The 20,043-nt window shown below is 50.0% G+C and overlaps 2 protein-coding genes across 2 annotated transcripts in view; one reads left to right on the top strand and one right to left on the bottom strand.

Annotated features, from left to right (window-relative positions):
* The window catches only part of LOC119091422 (sodium- and chloride-dependent GABA transporter 1-like), a 61,428-nt gene that overhangs the window by 17,402 nt on the left and 23,983 nt on the right, over nt 1-20,043 (bottom strand). Inside the window, 3 exon segments of the mRNA XM_037214206.1 lie at nt 2,978-3,109; nt 4,068-4,206; nt 5,801-5,975. Coding sequence (XP_037070101.1) covers nt 2,978-3,109; nt 4,068-4,206; nt 5,801-5,905 — 376 coding nt within the window. The 5' untranslated portion in view covers nt 5,906-5,975.
* The window catches only part of LOC119092343 (sodium- and chloride-dependent GABA transporter 1-like), a 31,480-nt gene continuing 29,423 nt past the window's right edge, over nt 17,987-20,043 (top strand). Inside the window, exon 1 of the mRNA XM_037215307.1 lies at nt 17,987-18,052. Coding sequence (XP_037071202.1) covers nt 17,987-18,052 — 66 coding nt within the window. The remainder of the gene's footprint in view (nt 18,053-20,043) is intronic.

Raw genomic sequence — 20,043 nt, forward strand, 5'->3', positions numbered from 1 at the left:
CGGCAGCGACTGGCGTATGACACGTGCACGCCCACGAAAAGGTTTGGTCAACAGTCATACCCATATTCTTAACTCACTGCAGAGTACGAAAGTTGTAGTCACGAAAGGTGACTTGAGAAGCTGTAAATTTGCGCAGATTTTGACGACTTGCAAAAAGGTGAGCTATGTTTTTTGCTGCGTTGACCTTGAGGGTATTCGCGACATGCCATATGTCCAGAGAACAGGGAACATTATCGGCACGGGAGATAAGCGCTGTGAGAAAACTCTTTCTTCTGGTGATAGGCTATGTGTGTGTCATTGGAGTGCTGCACGACATCGCGTCACATAAAAAAGCACCACGCTGTTCACGAGACGCTGAAAACAAGAGCATGAAGAGCGACCCTGGACACGTCCACGGCGTTGTCCTGGGGTTTTGAGGTCACTATGCCTGGTACTGTGACGCTCCGCGTCTGTCCCTAAATTTAATGGCGTCAACACATTTGTCAGACCGTTTAAGCATAGCAGTGACTGCTATGATAGACATGATTGCCCCGCTATTGGTGGCTGAAGATGCAGTCGGTGACGGATTTCAGGGCAGTTTTCGTGGAGTGATGGTGTAGGGAAGTCGTGCTAGGTAAAGGATGATAGATGGTGTAGATGGTTACGACAGATGTAGTTAGCTGCTTCTGTGCCACCCGTTCTGCCAGCCGTTTGGTGACTGACGTGGATGATGGAGACAGGCCGGAAATGAAATGGGTCTACGGGGACATAAGATTTACGGATCAGGTGGATGATGAAATGTTTCCAGGATTCAGGAATGCTTTGGTTACCAGAACCTGACATAGATCCCAAACGCCGTCCCAAAGCGGTTGGTTCAGTGGCTGTACTCCAGTGTGCGTGGCTGGGTGCGCACAGTGGCCCACTTCTCTACTTACGCCACTGTCTTAGCGCCACCCCAATATATGGTGTTAGTCTCGTGTCGCTCAGATGCCGCTGCACCGGGATGTAGGTTGTTTTTCTACATGTGTTGGAAAACTTAAAAAGCGAATTTGACTCTTTTCATGCAATAGAATATGGGGAAGCATTTCGTAATAAAAAAAACTACAGAGTTCCGTGGAGTAGAAGCAGCCATTGACAACAGCTAAATAGTTCCGTTACTTTAAAGACAATCAAGTCAACGTGGACAGTATCTTTTTAATTGCTCTCGTTGCATGGAGTGGAGCAAAGCAGCCATCAGTGGTTGAAATATATTAGAATGTAAAAAGAGTGACGGACGGATGTCACCAGTCCGGGCCAGTCGGTGCAAGCAGAGGGGCTGAAGTTGAGAAAATTATTACGAGGACTGTCTAAGTTATCGGCGTTGGATGCAATCACCGTTCAGTTCATTCAATTGAGAGATGGTATTTATGATCTAACGCTAATGATAATCAACGCCATTAGCCGGTGAATAATTTCACTTCTCTAAGCGTTTTTACGCTACCCGGCTCCAGACCGGACGCTGAGCCCCCAATGTTTGTGAAATTCGAGTTCGTTATGGGATTTACAGCAACGCGAGGCCAGCAAAGCATTTTCTGCACGCTTTACACCGTTTAATGAGCAGAGCGGTTCAACCATATACTAGGATGGCCCTGAATTTTCGAAGTCCTCTGCCATTGCAAGCCCATGACCTTGCACATATGGTGCAGCGATTTGTTTCAACAGGACGTTGAATGTTGGGTTATTATGCATACAGTCTCCAACAAAAAGCGCACCCAAATGTGAAGGAAAAGAGCAAAATAACCGCATCATACAAATGTGTGGATGTTTTTATCTAAAGCGCCCAAAACAGCATATAGTCACTTATTCCACCACACTGTCAATATGAACATGTACAAAGCGGATCCTTTTCCTTCTCTTCCTTACATTTTACGCAGCCGTAGTTCGGAATAATTCCAAGGTTACAGATGATCGTACTTGGCTTTTTAGCGCCGGCTGATTTTGCCGTAAAAGGGCTTCAATGACACGCTTCTGTGACCCTTTTGTCGCCCACTCCTTTTAGCACCACGACGTCCCAGTATAATCCTTTCAGCAACGAACGGCCCCCACACGCGCCACCCGAAACTATTTTCCAGCTCCGGCAGCGGCAGCGGCCGGCAGACGCCTTCATCGCGGCGCGACGCCCGTTACGAGGCGGCGATGTTTGGCAATATTGGCGCACCAGGGCCGCCTCGCGTCCGCTGGAGCGGTCATATTGGCGCGGACAACCGGGCCGTCGCTGACACCGACGCGCCGGAGTAGGCGCCGCCGAGAGCAGGGACAATTTTCGGCTGGCGGCTACGGCTGGCGGCTTGCGAGCCGTTGGCATAGTTTGGCGTTAGATTGGCCGGCGGCTGACGGGAGGTGACGGGGACGGGTTAGACGGCGGAATGGCGGAGACGCCGCAGCTGCTGCCGTCCGCTCCGCCCGTTCCGTGAGAGATACAGGAGCGTTGCGAGGGGAGGTGAAGATAACGGAAAAGAAGGTGCCTCCGCAGTAACGGCAATGCGGTAATGCACTGAGAATTCGTTGAGGTGGAATGGATCAGCATCTCTCCATACTACTCGTTGGCTCCTCACAGATGGTCAAAAGTTTGAAGAAGTTGGAGTGTTGCTGGTTTTGCACTCAGAAGCTGTGTTTGTAAGCATTATGTGCTCTGAGTTACTACGGAAATCTAGTCGCGCTACGATGTGACGCATGCCATTCTATTTTGTCATCCAGGTCGAACGATGTTACGCAAACGGTAAGTGGATCACAACAGAAACATTATTCCATGTCAGTTTTGCATGCGTGCGCATTACGGCCACATGCAAATTCGCAAGATGTTCATCGTCGTGGATAGAAACCACTGCATTTCGAAATATCGCGTCCAGGGCAGCCGTCGGGGTGCACTGAGCCGTGAGTTTAGTCATTTCATCTGTGCTAATGCTACACATTGCTGATAGTGCAAATCCGTGCATAGTCTGCAATTTCAAGTACATACCCTTGAAGGCCGGACTGATCTTCCAGACGCCGAGTCCTCCGATGGACAGGTACTGGCCGAGCGACACCTCCAGCAGGAACATGGGCACGCCGCACGTGGCCACCGTCAGCAGGTACGGGATCAGGAAGGCGCCTGCAGCACACGCCTGAGCTCAGCCCATCTCAGCAGGTAGAGGGTGGTGGCAGGCGGGCACACCTGTACAAGAGCGCCGCTCCGAACCACACCAGCTCCACAGCGGTGGTCAGCTCCGATGATTCGCCGAGATCAGGTTGACTTATCCAACACGGTGGCTCGAAAAATGCAGGGCGGGAAGCAGCAAGATGTGGGGGTCGGTCGTGGGCAAGGCACTTTTCTTGGATGCATGTTCTACAATTCAGCACCACTATAGACCCAAAATTATTTTTGCCGCGTAACCTGAGCACGATGGTCTTAAGATCGCCGTTGCGTACTTGGTTAGATCTCACTTACTAGTTTTTGGCGCCTTCCCACTAGCGCGAGACAACACATAGTTTTTTTCGCGCCATCCCACAGGCGCGAGACAACACATCTTTTTGGCGCTATCCCACAAGCGCAAGACAACAAATACCTTGCTGGCTGTTGGATTTGCAACATGATTCATGGCATGCATGTCAGTGTTTATCTACCATTTGCGTGCCAGCCCGCCAGCGGAACGGCGGGTCCCATGGCGGCTTCGTCGCGCCGGCCAGCCGCGTGTGGCATCTACACTGACTATGCGCTAGTCCTCCTTCACACAGGCACGCAGACCAGGGGCTTGGATTTCTTTTTCATCGCAGGATGCCAGAACCTCCAAAACTTTGGCCACAGCGGCAAACAACAGTGCACTCTACAACCAAAAATGAATAGGCTAAATTAAAGAGAAGCACGCTTTCGGCTTTTTCAGAAAAGGTCAAGTCATTTTTGCTGTTCAGTCCCCCGTCCCCCTTTCCAACTGGCTTTGCCAAACCACGCCCTTCATGCACACCAATTGTGAAATATAGCGCACGATTTATCGCAAGCCATCGCTGTCAACGCACACAGATCAGATTGGCCATCGTCCTAGCAGATGGCGGACATCAGTCTCGAACCTCACCTCCACCATTCTTGTAGCAGAGGTAGGGGAACCTCCAGACGTTGCCGAGGCCGATAGCGTAGCCGACCACCGAGAGGACAAAGTCCAGCTTTCCCGACCACGTCTCGCGGTCCGGCTCGTCCGACTTCAGCGCTATCACCTGGAGCAGGCATGCGTGCCGGCCATCAGCAGCACGGTGGACCACAGGACGACAGTTCGCCCCACCCCGGGGCAGATGTGGGTGTGAGGTGGAGCATGCAGGGGACGCCGAGCTCGCTCACACCGCGCCCGACGAGGGGATGTATGTCCCGAGGCGGGCCTCCTGCTACGGCTCTGGCAGCTAAAGATTTTATCTGGGATGGCATAGGATTGATGGCACATTCCTAGCCTACATGTCAAATTATTTCTCCGGAGTCAGCTATGGTCCACGAACCGCGTTGTTATTACCGTTTATGGTAGTTAGCCTAGTTCGCAATTTTACATGCAAAGCATGACATTTCCGATGCTTTGGGAATGGCATATCAACGGCTTAGTTACTCGCATATGACCCAGAAATAATGCAAGTTTTAAGGGAAACACGTACACCCACAACGCTTATGGGTACATGAAATACTTAAACGTACAAAGCCAACAACGTGTGGTGATGTCTGCTGTAGCCTCGCCGGCCTCTCTCACTAGAGGCCTTCAAGGGTAAAGTTTTATTTATCCAATCCACCGGACAGCCATTAGGATGTGCCCACATACCCACCCACTACCCTTTCCTAATCAATTTTGCCCAACCGTTAGTCAAACGTTTGCATTTTGCAGCACTTAATCCCTTAACCATACCCTGATTCCCCGTTGTTTTGTCCATAACGCGAACTGATATGAAGAATCGATGTGACCCCTGCCGTTACGAAGGTAATAAAAATAGATGGAAATGCTATTGGATCAATCTCAACAAGATCTCACGGTTTGCAACTATGTGTATGCTGCTAAGTCAAAAACTGACCCCATTATGCCAGGTCAAAGGTCAAATGTTCTCGTAACTCGAACATTTTTAGCTTTACATATTTATATGAGCAATATATTGCTTGCAGTGACACAAGCCTGAAGATGCGTGTTCCTTGCTCAATTCTGAGTCCAACGGTGCGTATTTTTACATGTTATGCAGCACGTTTGTGTGATGCATGACTCCCGTTAATATAACAACGTCGTTCCGCCGCAGGCGATCCGTGGAATCGTCCGTTGCCGCCCACCTCCCACGCCGGCCGTCGATCGCCATGCAAAACGCGCCTCTGCTCCGAAACCAGAAAAGCTAAGAGCGCGTTTTAGTGCCAAAACACGAGCAATGGCTGTCCCATAAGCTATTTGAATTTAGGTGCGATTGCACGACACGCAGTAGAGGAAAACTCAGACACTCCGAGGGGGAGGTTTGCGTGGACCCCTTCCAGTTAAGGAGAGGATCAATTATGGAAAAGTTCAGGGAAAGCTTACACCCAGGCTTACTCATTTGCGTTATTATTGCAAAGTAGTTTGAGTGTAGGTTCTTATCGCTCACAAAAACGCAAGCAGTAGCACTGTGTAGCATTTCTTCCTTCCTGAAATAACTTCTAGATACTTTGTCAAGTTCTTACTCATCCTTGCACCCCTAACATACCTAAGATCCTGTTCCCACCCCAGCCCGTCCCTCACGCCACATGGGAACCCAAAGGGCCTACCCATCCCGTGAAGTATTCCATCTCTCGCGCCTGGTGTCGGCCGCGACAGTTTACCTGCGCGTTCGGCGCCTGCGGAGCACCGTTGGCTCCGTGTAGACTGTTGTCATGCGTTGCCATCTCGACGTTCAGCGCTTTCTGCTGGCCTCTGTCGGCGGCCATCTCGGATGACGTAGTGATGATCAACAGCTTGCCGATTTAAGCGTTGTAAACATGCCGGTGTGTTTGTCACCTGAAACAATACATACATTACACTGGGTATATAACGTGAAATGTGGACGCTGGTTCCAAACATCATCCTGAATGTATTCAGATCATTTTTCTAAGATGTCGTACTTTAGAATGAGCGTGAACATCTCATCAGGTTCCTAAAGCTACAAGAAGAATAATTGATTAAAGATACAGGAATTCAGATTCATGGTTCGCGCTGCTGGCACATACGCAATGTTCACCGGATCTCCTAATGCCTGTAGGTACTTTGCTACCAAAAATTACCAGAAAATTGGTGCTTTGTTACCGGAAAATGTTAGCCTAAGATACATCCATTGGAAGCTGGTACCATTGCGGTACCAGTCAAAAAGTGCCCACTATCAACGCCAAGCCCGCGCCAATCCACGGGCATATTCATCAAGGAACGCCCCGTTTATCTTTCAGAAGCACCACAATAGGATGATGTCCATATGCCAAAGTTGTTATCGTCCCTAATTAAAGTCACAAACTGTGCATGCATGTGCACTCATTCGATGGACTTAATGCCTTGACTTTCTAAAAGAAATGGCAGAGCTGACCTCTGCAAGGCATCGTGCATGTCAAAAGATGCTCTCTGAGGCAGCAAAGTACGGGTTTGTTTAGGTGCTAATTTTGATTACATTACATAATTAAACAAAAAACGTGCCATTTTCACTCAGCGCTCTTGGAACTCCTCGGAACATATATATTCCCTTTACAGCAAATCTGGCACTTGTAAGTGGTGTATCCAAAGGCGGAATGGATCTTCACAGAGCCCTTTGGGTCATGATTATGGCCATCCCTCTGGGTCATGGCTTTTCAAGGGGAAAGTGAGACCAATTTCCCAACTTTTCCGAATTTGATACCAGACCATTTCCGTTGAACGAATAGAAACGTTTCCGTCAAACTTACAAACCTCCCAACCTATCATCCGTGTCGGAACCTGTGCCTCAGGACATACGCGAGGGTTCCGTGAGGAGGAGTAAAGTGAGGGGTTTCGTAAAACTAAAAATGCCTTAAGGGCCTGTCAGACCACCAAGAGCATAACGGGTTCTAGACACACAAAAACATTGAACGTCATTGTTCTAATTGTCTCTCTTTTAATTTGGTGTGGCCTGAGAGCAGACGCACTAGATGGCGAGGGGGGAGTAATGCTACGCTCGCAAACCACCGTACTGGATTTGTAAGGATTTCCAGGGTGTGGGATGTCCCAGGGTGCTGTATTGTCCGGACGGAAACTGAGCAAAGATGGCAGTCCGGGCCAGAGCAGCCGTGCCGGGGATCTGTATGACATACAATATTACTGTATGACCGTGTGCAAACTTGTCCGATGAGCTGAATCGGCCTATTTGGAGTGGTGGTTTCTGGGCACATACGACAACTTCTGCTTAGTAGGCGTATTGAACCCAAAAGCTGTTCATGCAGATCAATCCTGGGATCTTTTCAGCGCTATGAAGAGATAGTTGACAGGGAAGAGGCTATCCCTGTGAAAAGCCAGCAGTCGAGCCGCCTAGTAGGAAACGGAGCAGCGGGGAAAATAACGCAAACTGGTCGAAAAAGATTAAGCTGCTATCGTAATTATCTTGCCCAAGTCTGTAGACTTGCTATTGACAGTGCGGTAGTCATAGTGACTGCGCTGTCAATGGCACCTTAGGACAGTCCAAATTGAAAGTTTGGATGACTTCGTCCTCAACTGCGCTTACATGCGCGTACTTGCTCCATGTTACGTCATAGGTGAGATATACAAATGTGCGGGGGCCACGAAATATACATACATTATAAATATCTAAAATTATGCCAAATAAAAAGGATGAGCACGGCTTCGGCCTTTGGTGGAACACATGGTTGCACACCACATATCGGTCAATTTATGTAAGTGGATGAAAGACACGCCCTAAATATGATGTCTGGAGCACGTGGTCATAAATTTGTACATTGAATTGGAATAGCCTAAGCTGGCCTACAAATTAAATTAAGTTCTTGCAAACCTACAATGCACCGAGCGATTTAACCGCAAACCAAAGTATCGAGTTAATCTGTGTGAGCATGAAGTGGATCCAAACACCACGAGAGGCTTATACGTTTGATGGTGGAGTGTTCTTTTTGACAGGTGCTGGAATGAAATAGATGAAGTAAACCTATTATGAGAAAACTGTGACTGTTCAGGAATTTGAAGCCCCAATTCAGCATGAAAAACATGACTGAAAATTGGAAAGCCAACTTGATTGCAAATGGTGCATTTGTTGCATTAACCTGGGATAACCAGGCCTCTTAAATAGGTCATCATGACATAATAGCACACACCAGAACTATTAAGCCAGCTACGGTTTACGAAGAAGCATGAAGTAGATCTCGAAGATATGCGGCAAAAATTATGTGGTGACATTTAATTTAATAACATAATTTTGGTCCGGCATGGGTTGACACGAGGTACAAGAGCAGCCTTGAACATGGGTAGAGGGGCGCGGAAAAGTGTCACACCACTGGGCCGCTCGCTTCGGAATTACTGTGAAGCACATAAAGGAGCGTAGAACGTCCGACAGCAACTGATGGATGAAGCGAAGCATGTTGTAGCTTCGCAGTTCCAATACCAAAAATGGTAATGTCATCGTTGTCCATCGTCATATCCATTTGCCATAGCTTTAGGGGGGAATGGCATGCGCGACAACCACGGAGTGAGAGGGACGAATTTACGTCCGGTGAAATGTATACCAGCATTCATTTGACAAGGCGCCATGGACACTTTGAGAGTCGGCTGTTGGACGACCCGATGCTGAGCGTCAATGAGAACGCCCTTGGACTGCGCCGTTTGTCTCATCGACCACATCCGTCTTCCGCAACGAGTCTAATCATGAACCGCTGGCGGCTGGCCACGTGGCGAGCGCATGCAAACACGGCGTGACGAGCTCTCGCGCATCCTGCCTGCGGTGTCAGCAAACGCCTAGCTACCCACGAGACTCCTCGCAGGTAACGTTGTCACGCACGAGGACCATGAAGATAACGTTGTCACGCACGAACACCATGAAGATGACGTTGTCAGCCGCACTTTCACTTTCACCAAGAACACAAATGCGCAGCTTCGAACTAAGTTGTTGTTAATCGCATTGCTTAGTGCTATGTTTTTCGATAGCACCGAGGCAATGTGAATACCGGCCAATCGATATTGCATTCGTGCTGTTAAGTGCGGTAGCCGCCGTTTGCCTGCGGGAGTACACAGAATCCGACTTTCCTTCTCAGGTTTGCAGTTGTTTTTTTTTGCACCATTTGAGGCGCTATGTTAAGACGGGGCTTTTCCATTCTCACCGCCCTTTTCACAGATACCTTCCATATTTCACGTCATCAGCTGCTCCACCGAAATATTTAAGGTGACGAAAGTTTCAAAAATATTGTGCATTTTTGTGGTAAACATTTGATGTCAGCAGGGTAAGATCCAAGGAGGGACAAAATGAGCAAATTCCCTCCCCGAAAACCCCAAGTCATTTAAATTTCCACTTAGACTTTGTCAAAAACACATTTTTAGTCTTTTTGCCAGCATGTTTTCAAACCAGAAAACCAACTGTATTTTCCTCAGTAATGGTCAGTGGCGTACTTGGTCGATTCATGATACACAATGAAAAATTCGGGCAGCGTACATCTACTGACCGGTTCTGAGGGACGAATTTCCACGCTTATGACTTATTGGTGCTTTCGGCCTTCCTTTTCTGGCTCACTGCATATGGTTGCTTTGAGTCGCTTAGGCATTGATGTTTACCGGGCTGGCTTAAATGCATGGTGAAAAGACAAATACATTCCGATTTTATCTGTCCATAGCAAAACAGAAATGACAAGATGCATAGACAAAGGGTATCTATGTGAAAGATTTGCGCAACCGTTAAGTTTGTCTCATGCATGACAAACATCTTGTCTCCATTTACGTTCTCTTTTTGCACGTGGTCCAAATGGAGGTAAAGGTCAGCGCGCTTTGCACATCATCGACATTCTTGGCGCACGCATCAGGTGTAATTTTGAGCGCTTCCTGGCTGATGGCGTTGTTCAGGTCATCAAGGCTCTGAGGGCTCTCTCTGTAGACATGGAATTTTCGGAATTCCATGCATAAAGATCTAGAGTGGTCCGATCCGGGGAGTGGGCTGACCACGAGTTACCAGTCTCTCGGATGATCATGTGGGCTCCAAAGTGGTTCTCCTGCCTGCTAGGGCCGTTTTTGATGTGGGGAGCCCCCTAGCTATGCTGGATCCATAAAGTTTCCATTTTTACCCTCGGGGTCTTGCTCCAGTCATGAATAGAAGTGCTCCGGTGTGCTGACGTAACATTTCCTGTTGACCGTGGCCCTGGAGTCACCTTCAAACTGGAGGAAAAAGGGGCCAAGGTGGCAGCTAAAACTTATGGCGCACCCCCCCCCCCCCCTGCCACCTTTGGGCTGTAAGAGGAGGGGGTTCTCAGCATGGCGTGGGGTGGCTCCGAGTCCCAGGTCTGGTAGTTTTGGGTGCTTGCTCCCCCATTCATGTGGAAGTTGCCCTCATCGCTGAGCCCGTCTCGTTTCAGAATCCCGGCATCGGCTTCAGCCTTGGTCTTCAGCCAGGTGACAAACATCATCCGATGTTCTTTGTTAGCCTCAGTCAGCTTTTGGTGGATGGTCCCGTTGTGGAAGATTTTTTTTAGTCGTTTTTGGAATGTGCCGCAAAGATGTGTGATTGTGGCATATTTGCGATTTATTTTGGTAGGTCCTTTGTTATGACGGGCTCAACTTTTGCTATGTCATCTTGTGTTATTTTTGGCGGCATCTTTCCAATTTGTCCTGTGTTTTGCCTGAGCACAAACGCATCTCTCAACGTTTCTCGTGTGGCTCAAAATTATTTTTGCTCAAGGGGCATATGGAATTAAGCAGGTGGCGTCGCAGAGGGACGGCGCAGCAGGGAGTCAGAGAGGCAAGAGTATGTTTTTGCCAGCTCAAAATTTTTCGAAGCCCTTCTTCCCAAACCAAAGGCTTGTCGCTTCCCGTTGATTACACCGAAATCCGGATCAAGGAGAACCGCATAACTGAACCGAGGGTAATACTTCGCGCTCAGAAGACCCTTTCATGCATTGAAAGGTCCGCTTTCTGGATCATGAGGCCACCTTTATGGACCAGGTATCCCAGCGGGCGCAAAACGGTCTCGACGCAGACACACCCTTAAACTCCAGACCACCACCACAGAATAAGGAATCCCATGCTCTGGATTACTAGGCCCAATCTTATGTTTGTTATTGCCTTTGGCGACTCCGTTACGAACTAAAAGGCCCCTGTTCAGCGTTAGGAGGCTTAAGAGGTCCCTCTATGTTCAGGGGCCCACTCTGGAATAGGAAATCCCTGCCATCCATCAGATGGCCGCGGTTGCGGATCACGACACTCTCTTTTCGAATAACGAGGCCCTTGGCTAGATTTGGAGGCCCCTTCGCGAATTAAAAGCATCCCATTCTAGATTAATGCCCCCCTCCATGCATTAAGGGCCCTTTTCTGGAACATGACGCCCCGTTTTATGCTAGCGAGATTCTTTGCTGGATATTCAGAAGAAATCCTGGATATTTTCATCGTCGACATTTTTTTCACTGGGATATGATACACGTAGCAATTTGATAAGAAGGAACATGCGCTTGATGCTTCTCCCCTCAAAACAGCACTGTCCAGGAGGCCGTCCTGTGAGGAGGCCTCAGTCTGTCCAGGAGACCATCCTGTGAGGAGGCCTCAGTCTGTCCAGTAGACCGTCCTGTGAGGAGGCCTCAGTTTGTCCAGGAGTCGTCCTGTGAGGAGGCCTCAGTCTGTCCAGGAGACCATCCTGTGAGGAGGCCTCAGTCCGTCCAGGAGACCGTCCTGTGAGGAGGCCTCAGTTTGTCCAGGAGCCGTCCTGTGAGCAGGCCTCCGTTTGTCTGGGAGACCCCTGGAAAGTCCTGCCCCTCCGCTCCAGCCCAAAGCCCCTGACGCCGTTCCTGATGTCGCGACGTTGGATATCGTTGATCAACGCAAATCGACAATTTTTGCCGTTAGTTGCGCCGTGTTGAGCAGTGCATGGTATCAAGTGGATCATCCGAGGCACATGGAATAAAATTCCAGACCACGCGCTATCGAAACAGACAAAAAAAGAATGTGTTTGTGTGGTGTTAGACCACGCCACGTATACAGCCAGACATGTTTTTCTTTTCACCCGGGAGTTGAATTCCTCCCCAGTCGGATACATAAATTAAATGCCTCACCAGCATCATTTCCGCTGGGGGAGGAAAATTCCACAACTGGAGAGGCAGTTTGAGTGAATGATAAGGCGCTTACCCCCCAATTAACACGTGCCACTGACGTGACAAACTCCGGGGTATTAGAACGTCTTACAAAAATCATGAATGCAACTTCAGCGCCAATCCTTCCCTTCCTTCAGCTTCAGCGCCTTCCCTCACAGCCTTCCACAATCGGTGGTTCCGGCAGAATGGTCATATCCTCCACACGACCTGTGAGACCCCGCCACGGCTGGTAGTGCGGATTCGCGGAAGTCATCTCCTGTGAGACCGTTCGCAAATGTCCAGCCCGCTCCTCTGGCCTGCGCTCCCCGGCTTCCTCCTAGGCGGACACCTGGAGGGTCTGATGTATCGCCATGATCCCCAGGGCAACCGAAGTGATTCATCACAGGGACAGTGTGGGAAATCAGCACCGAGATGTGCAGAAGAGCTGTTGGTTCATAATAAGGAGGGTAGAGCTGTGCTCCGTCCGGAAAGGGGTTCAAAAGGGTGAGTGCCGCATATGTCAGCGTGCTGGCGGATGGGTTTTACATACGCGATAATAATTTTAGCAACAATGTATTGGATCTGATGTCTTAACAGCATTTTTGCAACAGGTTGTGACAATTCGAATGTGCCAGGTTATTAGAAATATCCTGGTCTTTGGCGGTCACGAGAGCCGCTTGTCAGCAATATTTCTTGCGAATTAAAAAGGGAAGAAACAACCCGCCCATTCTCCCGCTCCCATTCTTCCATTCTCCCATTGAGCCAACCCATCCTCTCCCTGCCGGCCACCCGGCTGGTAGACTTGCCTCCGTAGTGGAAAGCTAGCAAAATACGTTCTGCATATTTGGGAGCTAGTCAATTTTATGCGCCTTTCCCTCGGAACTGATCAGCTTGTTCCGACCTGAGTGTCAGACAGGATCAGCACGCCTCAGAGCAATGGGTCTAGTAAGTTTTACGCGTCGTATTTTGGTAATGTTTGATGATGAATACAAATGGTATCAAGAACACAGTAGTGGATCCAGGGGGAATGAATGGATGTGCGCATTACGACAGCGTTCATAACAACACCTTAGCGCACGGATGTCGCTTTTGATTATTTTATGAGGTTCATTCCCGAAAATACAGAGCTGGACTCTGAAATGCTGGCTGCCCCCAGTATTGGTGCCTTGAATATTTTGAATAAAGGTCGGACAAGTTCTCTGGCACATAAACCCTATCTTTTTCGGCACGATTTGCTATTCTTAACTACTGCTTTGGATGAAAAAACTATTTGATGCAAGATAAAAAAATGGGATAAGATTCCCGTCAAAGTAAGGTGGCCTAAGTCTGTTGAGAAGCACAATATTGGTGGGGGTTGGTGCGTTGTGGGGTGGACTCATTCCCCCAACCACTTACAAAAAAAACCATGGCTCTGTGTTGGCGTGTGCTTTGCACTTGTACTGACGCAGCCATTATCCAGAATATTCGACATGGTTATGCTCATTAAAACGTTAACCTCCGCTTGGTGACGTAAAAGGCGTTGGGTAAACATATGTTCTATCGAAGAGGCACTCTTTCCTCCAGATTCGGTGCTATGAATGGTAAGCTTATGATACCAAAATCACGGGATAAATGTGAGAGTGACTATTGGAAGAAATATGATGGACATATCATCAAATAAAGTAGTAACAACTCAGACAATGATGTTTCCTTCTGTTCCTCATTTCCAGATGTCCCAATAACACATATTCGCGTCATTTCGGGTGAGGGCTCTGGGTTATGGCGCGGGTATGTGACTACAAAAATCACAAGGTGGGGATGCGTCCATCCGCAGTACCGCCATCTGCCGGCGTCGGAAGTCCACAGGACATTGTACGCCTGGATGAGGCGGGCTCCTCGAAGCCGTGATGTTATGCGGCGCAGGCTAAGGTTTCCACTGGGCAGGTGTTTAGCCACGCCAATGCGGAGCAAGTGGATCTTCTATGTGTATGCCAAGGGGACCTGTCTAGTAGCAACAAGCCTGCCTTCTGAGAATCGTTGTCATTAACAAAACGGTGTAGTGTCATCTAATGATGGCCTGCAACGCACTGAGAGCCACGAGCCCGGTACTCAGATGATATGATGCCCTTGATGATATGCAGCTGTGTACGTAGTGTGATTTGTTTGTTGCCACATCTTCTGACTTATAACGCACCTCATGAAGCTGATTAATGATAACATCAATCGATGTAAGTAAGCGTCATAGCGAATTTGCACTTCAGTTTCTGTAACCTAGATGGAAACGGTATCGCTTCAAATCCATGTGTGCCGGGCCTACAATTACCACCGGGATCAAGTTCACTCTTTACTCACGCCCACCGATGCCACCCGCCTCGTGGTCGGTATTCACAGAAGAACTGGACGTCTGGCCGGGAGCGCGGCCGCCGCGGCCGTCGAGCGCACGGTCCTGGGTCGGGTGGTCTGTGTGCGTGCGCCCGCTGCCCTGCTCACCGGGCTACCACCGGCCACCGGGCGCCAACTGCAGCCTCCCGGCCGGCCTGGCCAACGCCGGCGACGGCGGGCGGCGCCACCGGCGCGCCGGCGCGGCCCGGGCGAGCTGGCGGCCGCCCGGGCCGCGGCCTCCCGGGGGAGACGACCGCACGGACGGCTCTCTGGCTCTCCCGCGCGCCACTCAGCTCACGGGAGCGCATCGCGTGCGTGCCGCACCGGCCCAGCCTCCGTCCTCAGCACACGGGAGCGGGCCACGCGCCGCACGGGTCCAGACTCCTTCTTTAAGGCGCGGGAGTGGACCGTACGCATGATGCTCCGGTCCAGCCGCCCCCCCCCCCCCCCCCCCCAGCACACGGAAGCGGGCCGCATGCGTGCTCCACCGGCCCAGCGCGCCACGTGGCTGGCCTCGCCCATCTTGGCACGGCCAGAAATGGAGCACCTTACGGGCTGGCTAATAGGATGTTAGACGACAAGCTGTCTGGTAAACGGGATAGCTCGATATGCACGGACAGCCACATGCGTGGAGTTGAACCTCGCACTGATAGGGGGAGGGGTTAATATATCTCCTCAAGGTTCTTGGAGAACACCTCTCCGCATATGTCGTGTAATCGCGCCCAAATTTTAGTAGCCTATTAGACATCCATTGCACGTGTTTTGACACTAAAAACGTGTTTCTAGCGGAGCAGCGGAGGTTTTGACGAACACCGCGCGGCGATCTATGGCCGGCGCAGGCGGCGGGCGGCAACCGGCGGTGCCGCGCAACGCTCGCGGTGGGCCGACTTTGTTGCATGAATGGAACCATACGTTATAAATGAACGCTCGAAATACATAGAAAATACACCAATGCAGGGATGTAGTTTCCTATTCAGTTGGAGGTGTTCAGCGTCCTTCCCTCAAACCAACTTACGCTTCAGCCCATTCAGCCAGCCCACACTCAGCCCAGCCCAATCCCATTTTTATAACGAAAGTACACAAAATTCAGGAGAAAGCTATTTGCTGGCAAATTGTAACATGTTGGGGCATTTTCCACTGCTCAGTCCCCCCCCCCCGAAATCATTCTGATGGCCTAAAATCCGCCTCATTGTGCTCAGAATTGAGCGAGAAACGCACCTGTTTAAGTTTCGTGTCGTCACAAAGCACAGCCTCGTGTGTATGATGTAGAGCTAAAAAAGTGAGATTTTCTGGAAAATATGACCTTTGACCTGCCATAATAATGTCAAGTATTGATCTAATGACATACAAATTAGTACCTATCGCAATTGAGACCAATCTGCCAGTTTCTTCGCTAAGTCATCTTCATTAGTTTGAAAACACCCCCGGCCAGTACGCGTCATGAAAAACGGCAAATCGGGACGAGGATTAACTTGCTAGGCAGTGAGGGTTAAGCTCAGAAAGAATTGAAAATAGGAACACATGCAAAATATCATGACAGAAAAGGGTACTCTGAGCTCCGCCATTATTACTAGGACGATCTCTATGAAGGAAATCCTTATCAAAGTCTCTGGTGCAGCTCGTGTTGGGGGCCAAAAATGGCGTGGCGTGGGTGCGCCAAGCTGTGTATATATATAGCTAATTAAAAAGCAGACCTTTCGGCATACCAAAATCAAATGTGCATTATGAGGTCGCTGGCGTATGGCAGGTCAGAGTTAAGCCGTGAGTGTCGCAAAGGCAATATTTAGCACATGGTCTAATCTGATGCAGCAACAGAGTGTTAGACGAAACTTTTGAGATGTTTTTTTAGACAAGCTGACAATGGAGTTAGGATTGTGTCAAATTTCACTGACTTTGGTTCAGGTATGAAGGCCAATTGAGGTCAAAACCAACCCACTTTTTACTAATAAACATGCTTTAACAGGTAGTTTTTGATACTTATTTCGAATTTCTTGACAATAGGGACCACAATAGACATCTCCCATGAATTTCGTAACGGTCAAAGACAGTCACTGACCTAAAATGACCCCGATCTACATTTGTGTTGAGGAACACACCGCCAAGTATAATTATTGACGCTTGTTGAAATTCCAAAATCAAATCAGTCTCGTTGGTTTTGGTGACCATGACGTTCTAAGGGCAAAAGTGTTCTTTCGGTTAAAACAGATACCTAGGTTCAAGGCAATTGGATGAGGAAATATTTACACACTTCCAACACCGATATGGACTTAGACCTCGTATGACCTTATTTGAACCAAAGGTGATGACCTAGGAGACTCAAATTTTGACATCAATAAGCTAACAAACATAAATCCACCCGGTCAATTTAGTGTTTCTAGCTCTCTTGGTCTTTGATATTTTCGGGATCTGAAACTGACCCCCAACCCAACGTGTGATATTCAACGGGCCACCCGAGCGCGTGTTAAAGGATCTGAAACCAACACAGTGGGTGCGCATGAAGCAAATGCCATTTTATCTGCGAAGTGTACGTACCACCTTGTTGGATCTGTTCTCACCTGTTCTTCGCTGTTTTCGCGGTGCATGGAACATGAACCGGCCAGACTGACGTTGGCCGCCACGATGTCTCTCTGAATGCGGCGTACAAATTGCAGTTACGGTCAGGGGACGCGCGCGACCAGGTCTCATGATGGGTTCGACGCTTGCGCTTTTGTGCCCATGGCATGCCAGAAACGGTGGCTGGCCATCGGGTCAGTGACCGACCGGTCAGCTCACCAACTCACAGCCTGACCTCCGACCGGTACTCACCCATATCGCACGGATCACACAGATATACCCATATCCAAACACCGGTACGGTCCGTGCCGGCGTGCGAGCGAGGCGTCGGCTGCGACGCTGGACGATAGGATGGAGAGTGTTAGACTGTGCCGCATCACACCGCTGCCGCGCGGAACAGACGACATCAGGTACGCTCTGCCCGCAGTGCTGGCGCCGCAGATCACTGCGACGCTCGTACCGAGTACGGAGCAAAGGGCCGCGCAAATACACGGAGAAAAGGCCGCGCAGATAAACGGGGTCCGGCAACAATGCTAGATCGCCACCCAGCCTCCCAAGGACCTTCGTAGCCTTCCATAGCTGCACCGCAGTCTCCATGGCTGTACCACGGCTCCTTTGACTGCACCGGGGCTCCCACGCCTGCACCGCGGCTCTCATAGCTTAACCGCTGCCCTCATGGCTGTACCGCAGCTCCCATGGCTGCATCGCGGCTCTCATGGATGTACCGCGGCTCTCATGGGTGTAGGGTGGTTCTCATGGCTACATCGTGGTTCTCATGGCTGTACCGCGGCTCCCATGGCTGCATCGCGGCTCTCATGGATGTACCGCGGCTCTCATGGGTTTAGGGTGGTTCTCATGGCTACATCGTGGTTCTCATGGCTGTACCGCGGCTCCCATGGCTGCATCGCGGCTCTCATGGATGTACCGTGGCTTTCATGGGTGCACCGCGGCTCTCATGGCTGTAGGGCGGTTCTCATGGCTACATCGTGGCTCTCATGGCTGTACCGCGGCTCCCATGGCTGTACCGCGGCTTCAGGGCCTGCTGCACCCATGTTCGTTGCCAGCCAAGTTCGGCTGCCCTTGCGTCGGCATCGGCCGTGGCATCAATGAGTTCAATATCGGATCCAAGCGCTGATTTATACCGAGCCCGAAGGGAAGAAGGGAGATGCCATCTTTTCTCTTGGGAAATATCTAACAAAGGAAATTCAAACGCGCAAGCAACAGTCAGATGACTGATGACCTTGCAGCCTTGGTAACGTGACGGGAATTCCAGAGTGAAGTCAAAATGGCAATGGAGATCGGAATCGCTATCAAGCGGTCGGAAGGATGGAGAAAATGCTCGGAGCTTTCGAAAGCGGTCAACCACCCTCGAATCTGAAGTCTATCTCGGGCGGGAAAACCACAGGATGGGCAGGGTACTCAGTCGCCCACCCTGTCCTGTTGTTAGGCAGGGCGGGCGAAGATATTTCCCCGCCCATCCTGAAACTTTAAGTCACCGGAAGCCGCTGACATATATTTGTTCTTGACGCTGTTTCCCAGAAAGCGTACCATAGTGCAAACATGGTTAATAAAAGGCTAAAATTGTCACGTTCGGCGCTGTTTTAAAACTAATTGTAAGCGCAGATGTTTTTGCGTTAACCAGAGGCGACAAAGGATAATTCAAAGCGTTCTGCTGAGCGGTTGTGCATGTCATCGGCGAGGGGGCCGACCTGCGTTATGCCCACCCCGGCCAATGGGACGGGTGGTGCCCGACGAGGGGTCGAGCGACCGCCTCCAGTGGCGGGCCCGAGGCCATCTGTTTCGTCTGCTAATACCGTGCGTGCACCCAACCAGCACACCATCACAGGACAAAATTCCCTTAGCGCTACCAGCAGAGCGTTTAGCAAGTCTGTTTATCTCATTTTTCATGGCCGACGCCGACGCCCGATAAACAAGACAGATGAGTTTCCAACGCCTCTTTCTGTTGCCAACACGGACGTGGTCACCACTTTGGAGGTCTGGCAATTAGCTCGAGTGGCTAGGAATGTAGATCTCTGGGGACGCTGGTCCATCATGAGGCAGCGCACCCGGCGCTCGGGGGTGGAATCGGCCTTTTGCGCGGAGTAATGCCTCCCCCCCCCCCACCCCCTACCGACGGTTATAAGCTTCGGTGCCTGATGAACTTTGGGTAGGCTGGGCTTACATCCAACCGCACCGCTTGCGTGATATATCATATCATTGTAGGATATCATATCATATATTCTATTGATAAGTTACCAATGTATCCGCATGCTAATTAAATCAGTTTACTTCGCGTTCGTCGATGGTTGTTGGAAACATGCATTCACAGTATTGCATCGCAATAAGATTGTCAGTGTAATCAAGATCAGTTCGAATTCCGAGGCAAAAAAGCTGAAAAGCTGTGTTTGCTTCAGGACCTGAGGCAAACTGCTGCTGATCAAATGTTTTCGGACCGCGGAGTGACTCCAAGCACACTGGACAGCGATTCATAGATTTACGAAAGCTGCATAGTAAATAGGCGCCTTGCCGAAAGTACAGTTTTGCTTTGTTCGGAGGTCGAGAAGTGCTGGGGCTTGTCTCACGTCCCTGAACACCAGCAACGGCAGTCGCAAACAAGTGAGTCGGTACATAAACTGACTCGGCTGTGCAAATCGCTGACACAAACGTCGTTGGATCCCAGTCATCGCCAAACGTTGCTTGCTACGCGATGCCCAACTCGACCCATTGCAAATGTCCTGACTTGCGGGATGGTTTGCTCCAGCCTGTTGGAAGGGACAATTCGACCGCCCTTGGTGAGAATTAGACCCGTGGTAACTGTCTAGCCACCTAGCAATTCGGTGAGGGCCAATGGAACGACTGGGACGATCTTGAATCGATTTATTGATGACGAAAGAGGTGGAAAGATTTACAAA

Source organism: Pollicipes pollicipes, unplaced genomic scaffold (genome assembly GCF_011947565.3).
Source record: "Pollicipes pollicipes isolate AB1234 unplaced genomic scaffold, Ppol_2.1 Scaffold_3447;HRSCAF=4054_pilon_pilon_pilon, whole genome shotgun sequence".
Lineage (NCBI taxonomy): Eukaryota > Metazoa > Arthropoda > Thecostraca > Pollicipedomorpha > Pollicipedidae > Pollicipes > Pollicipes pollicipes.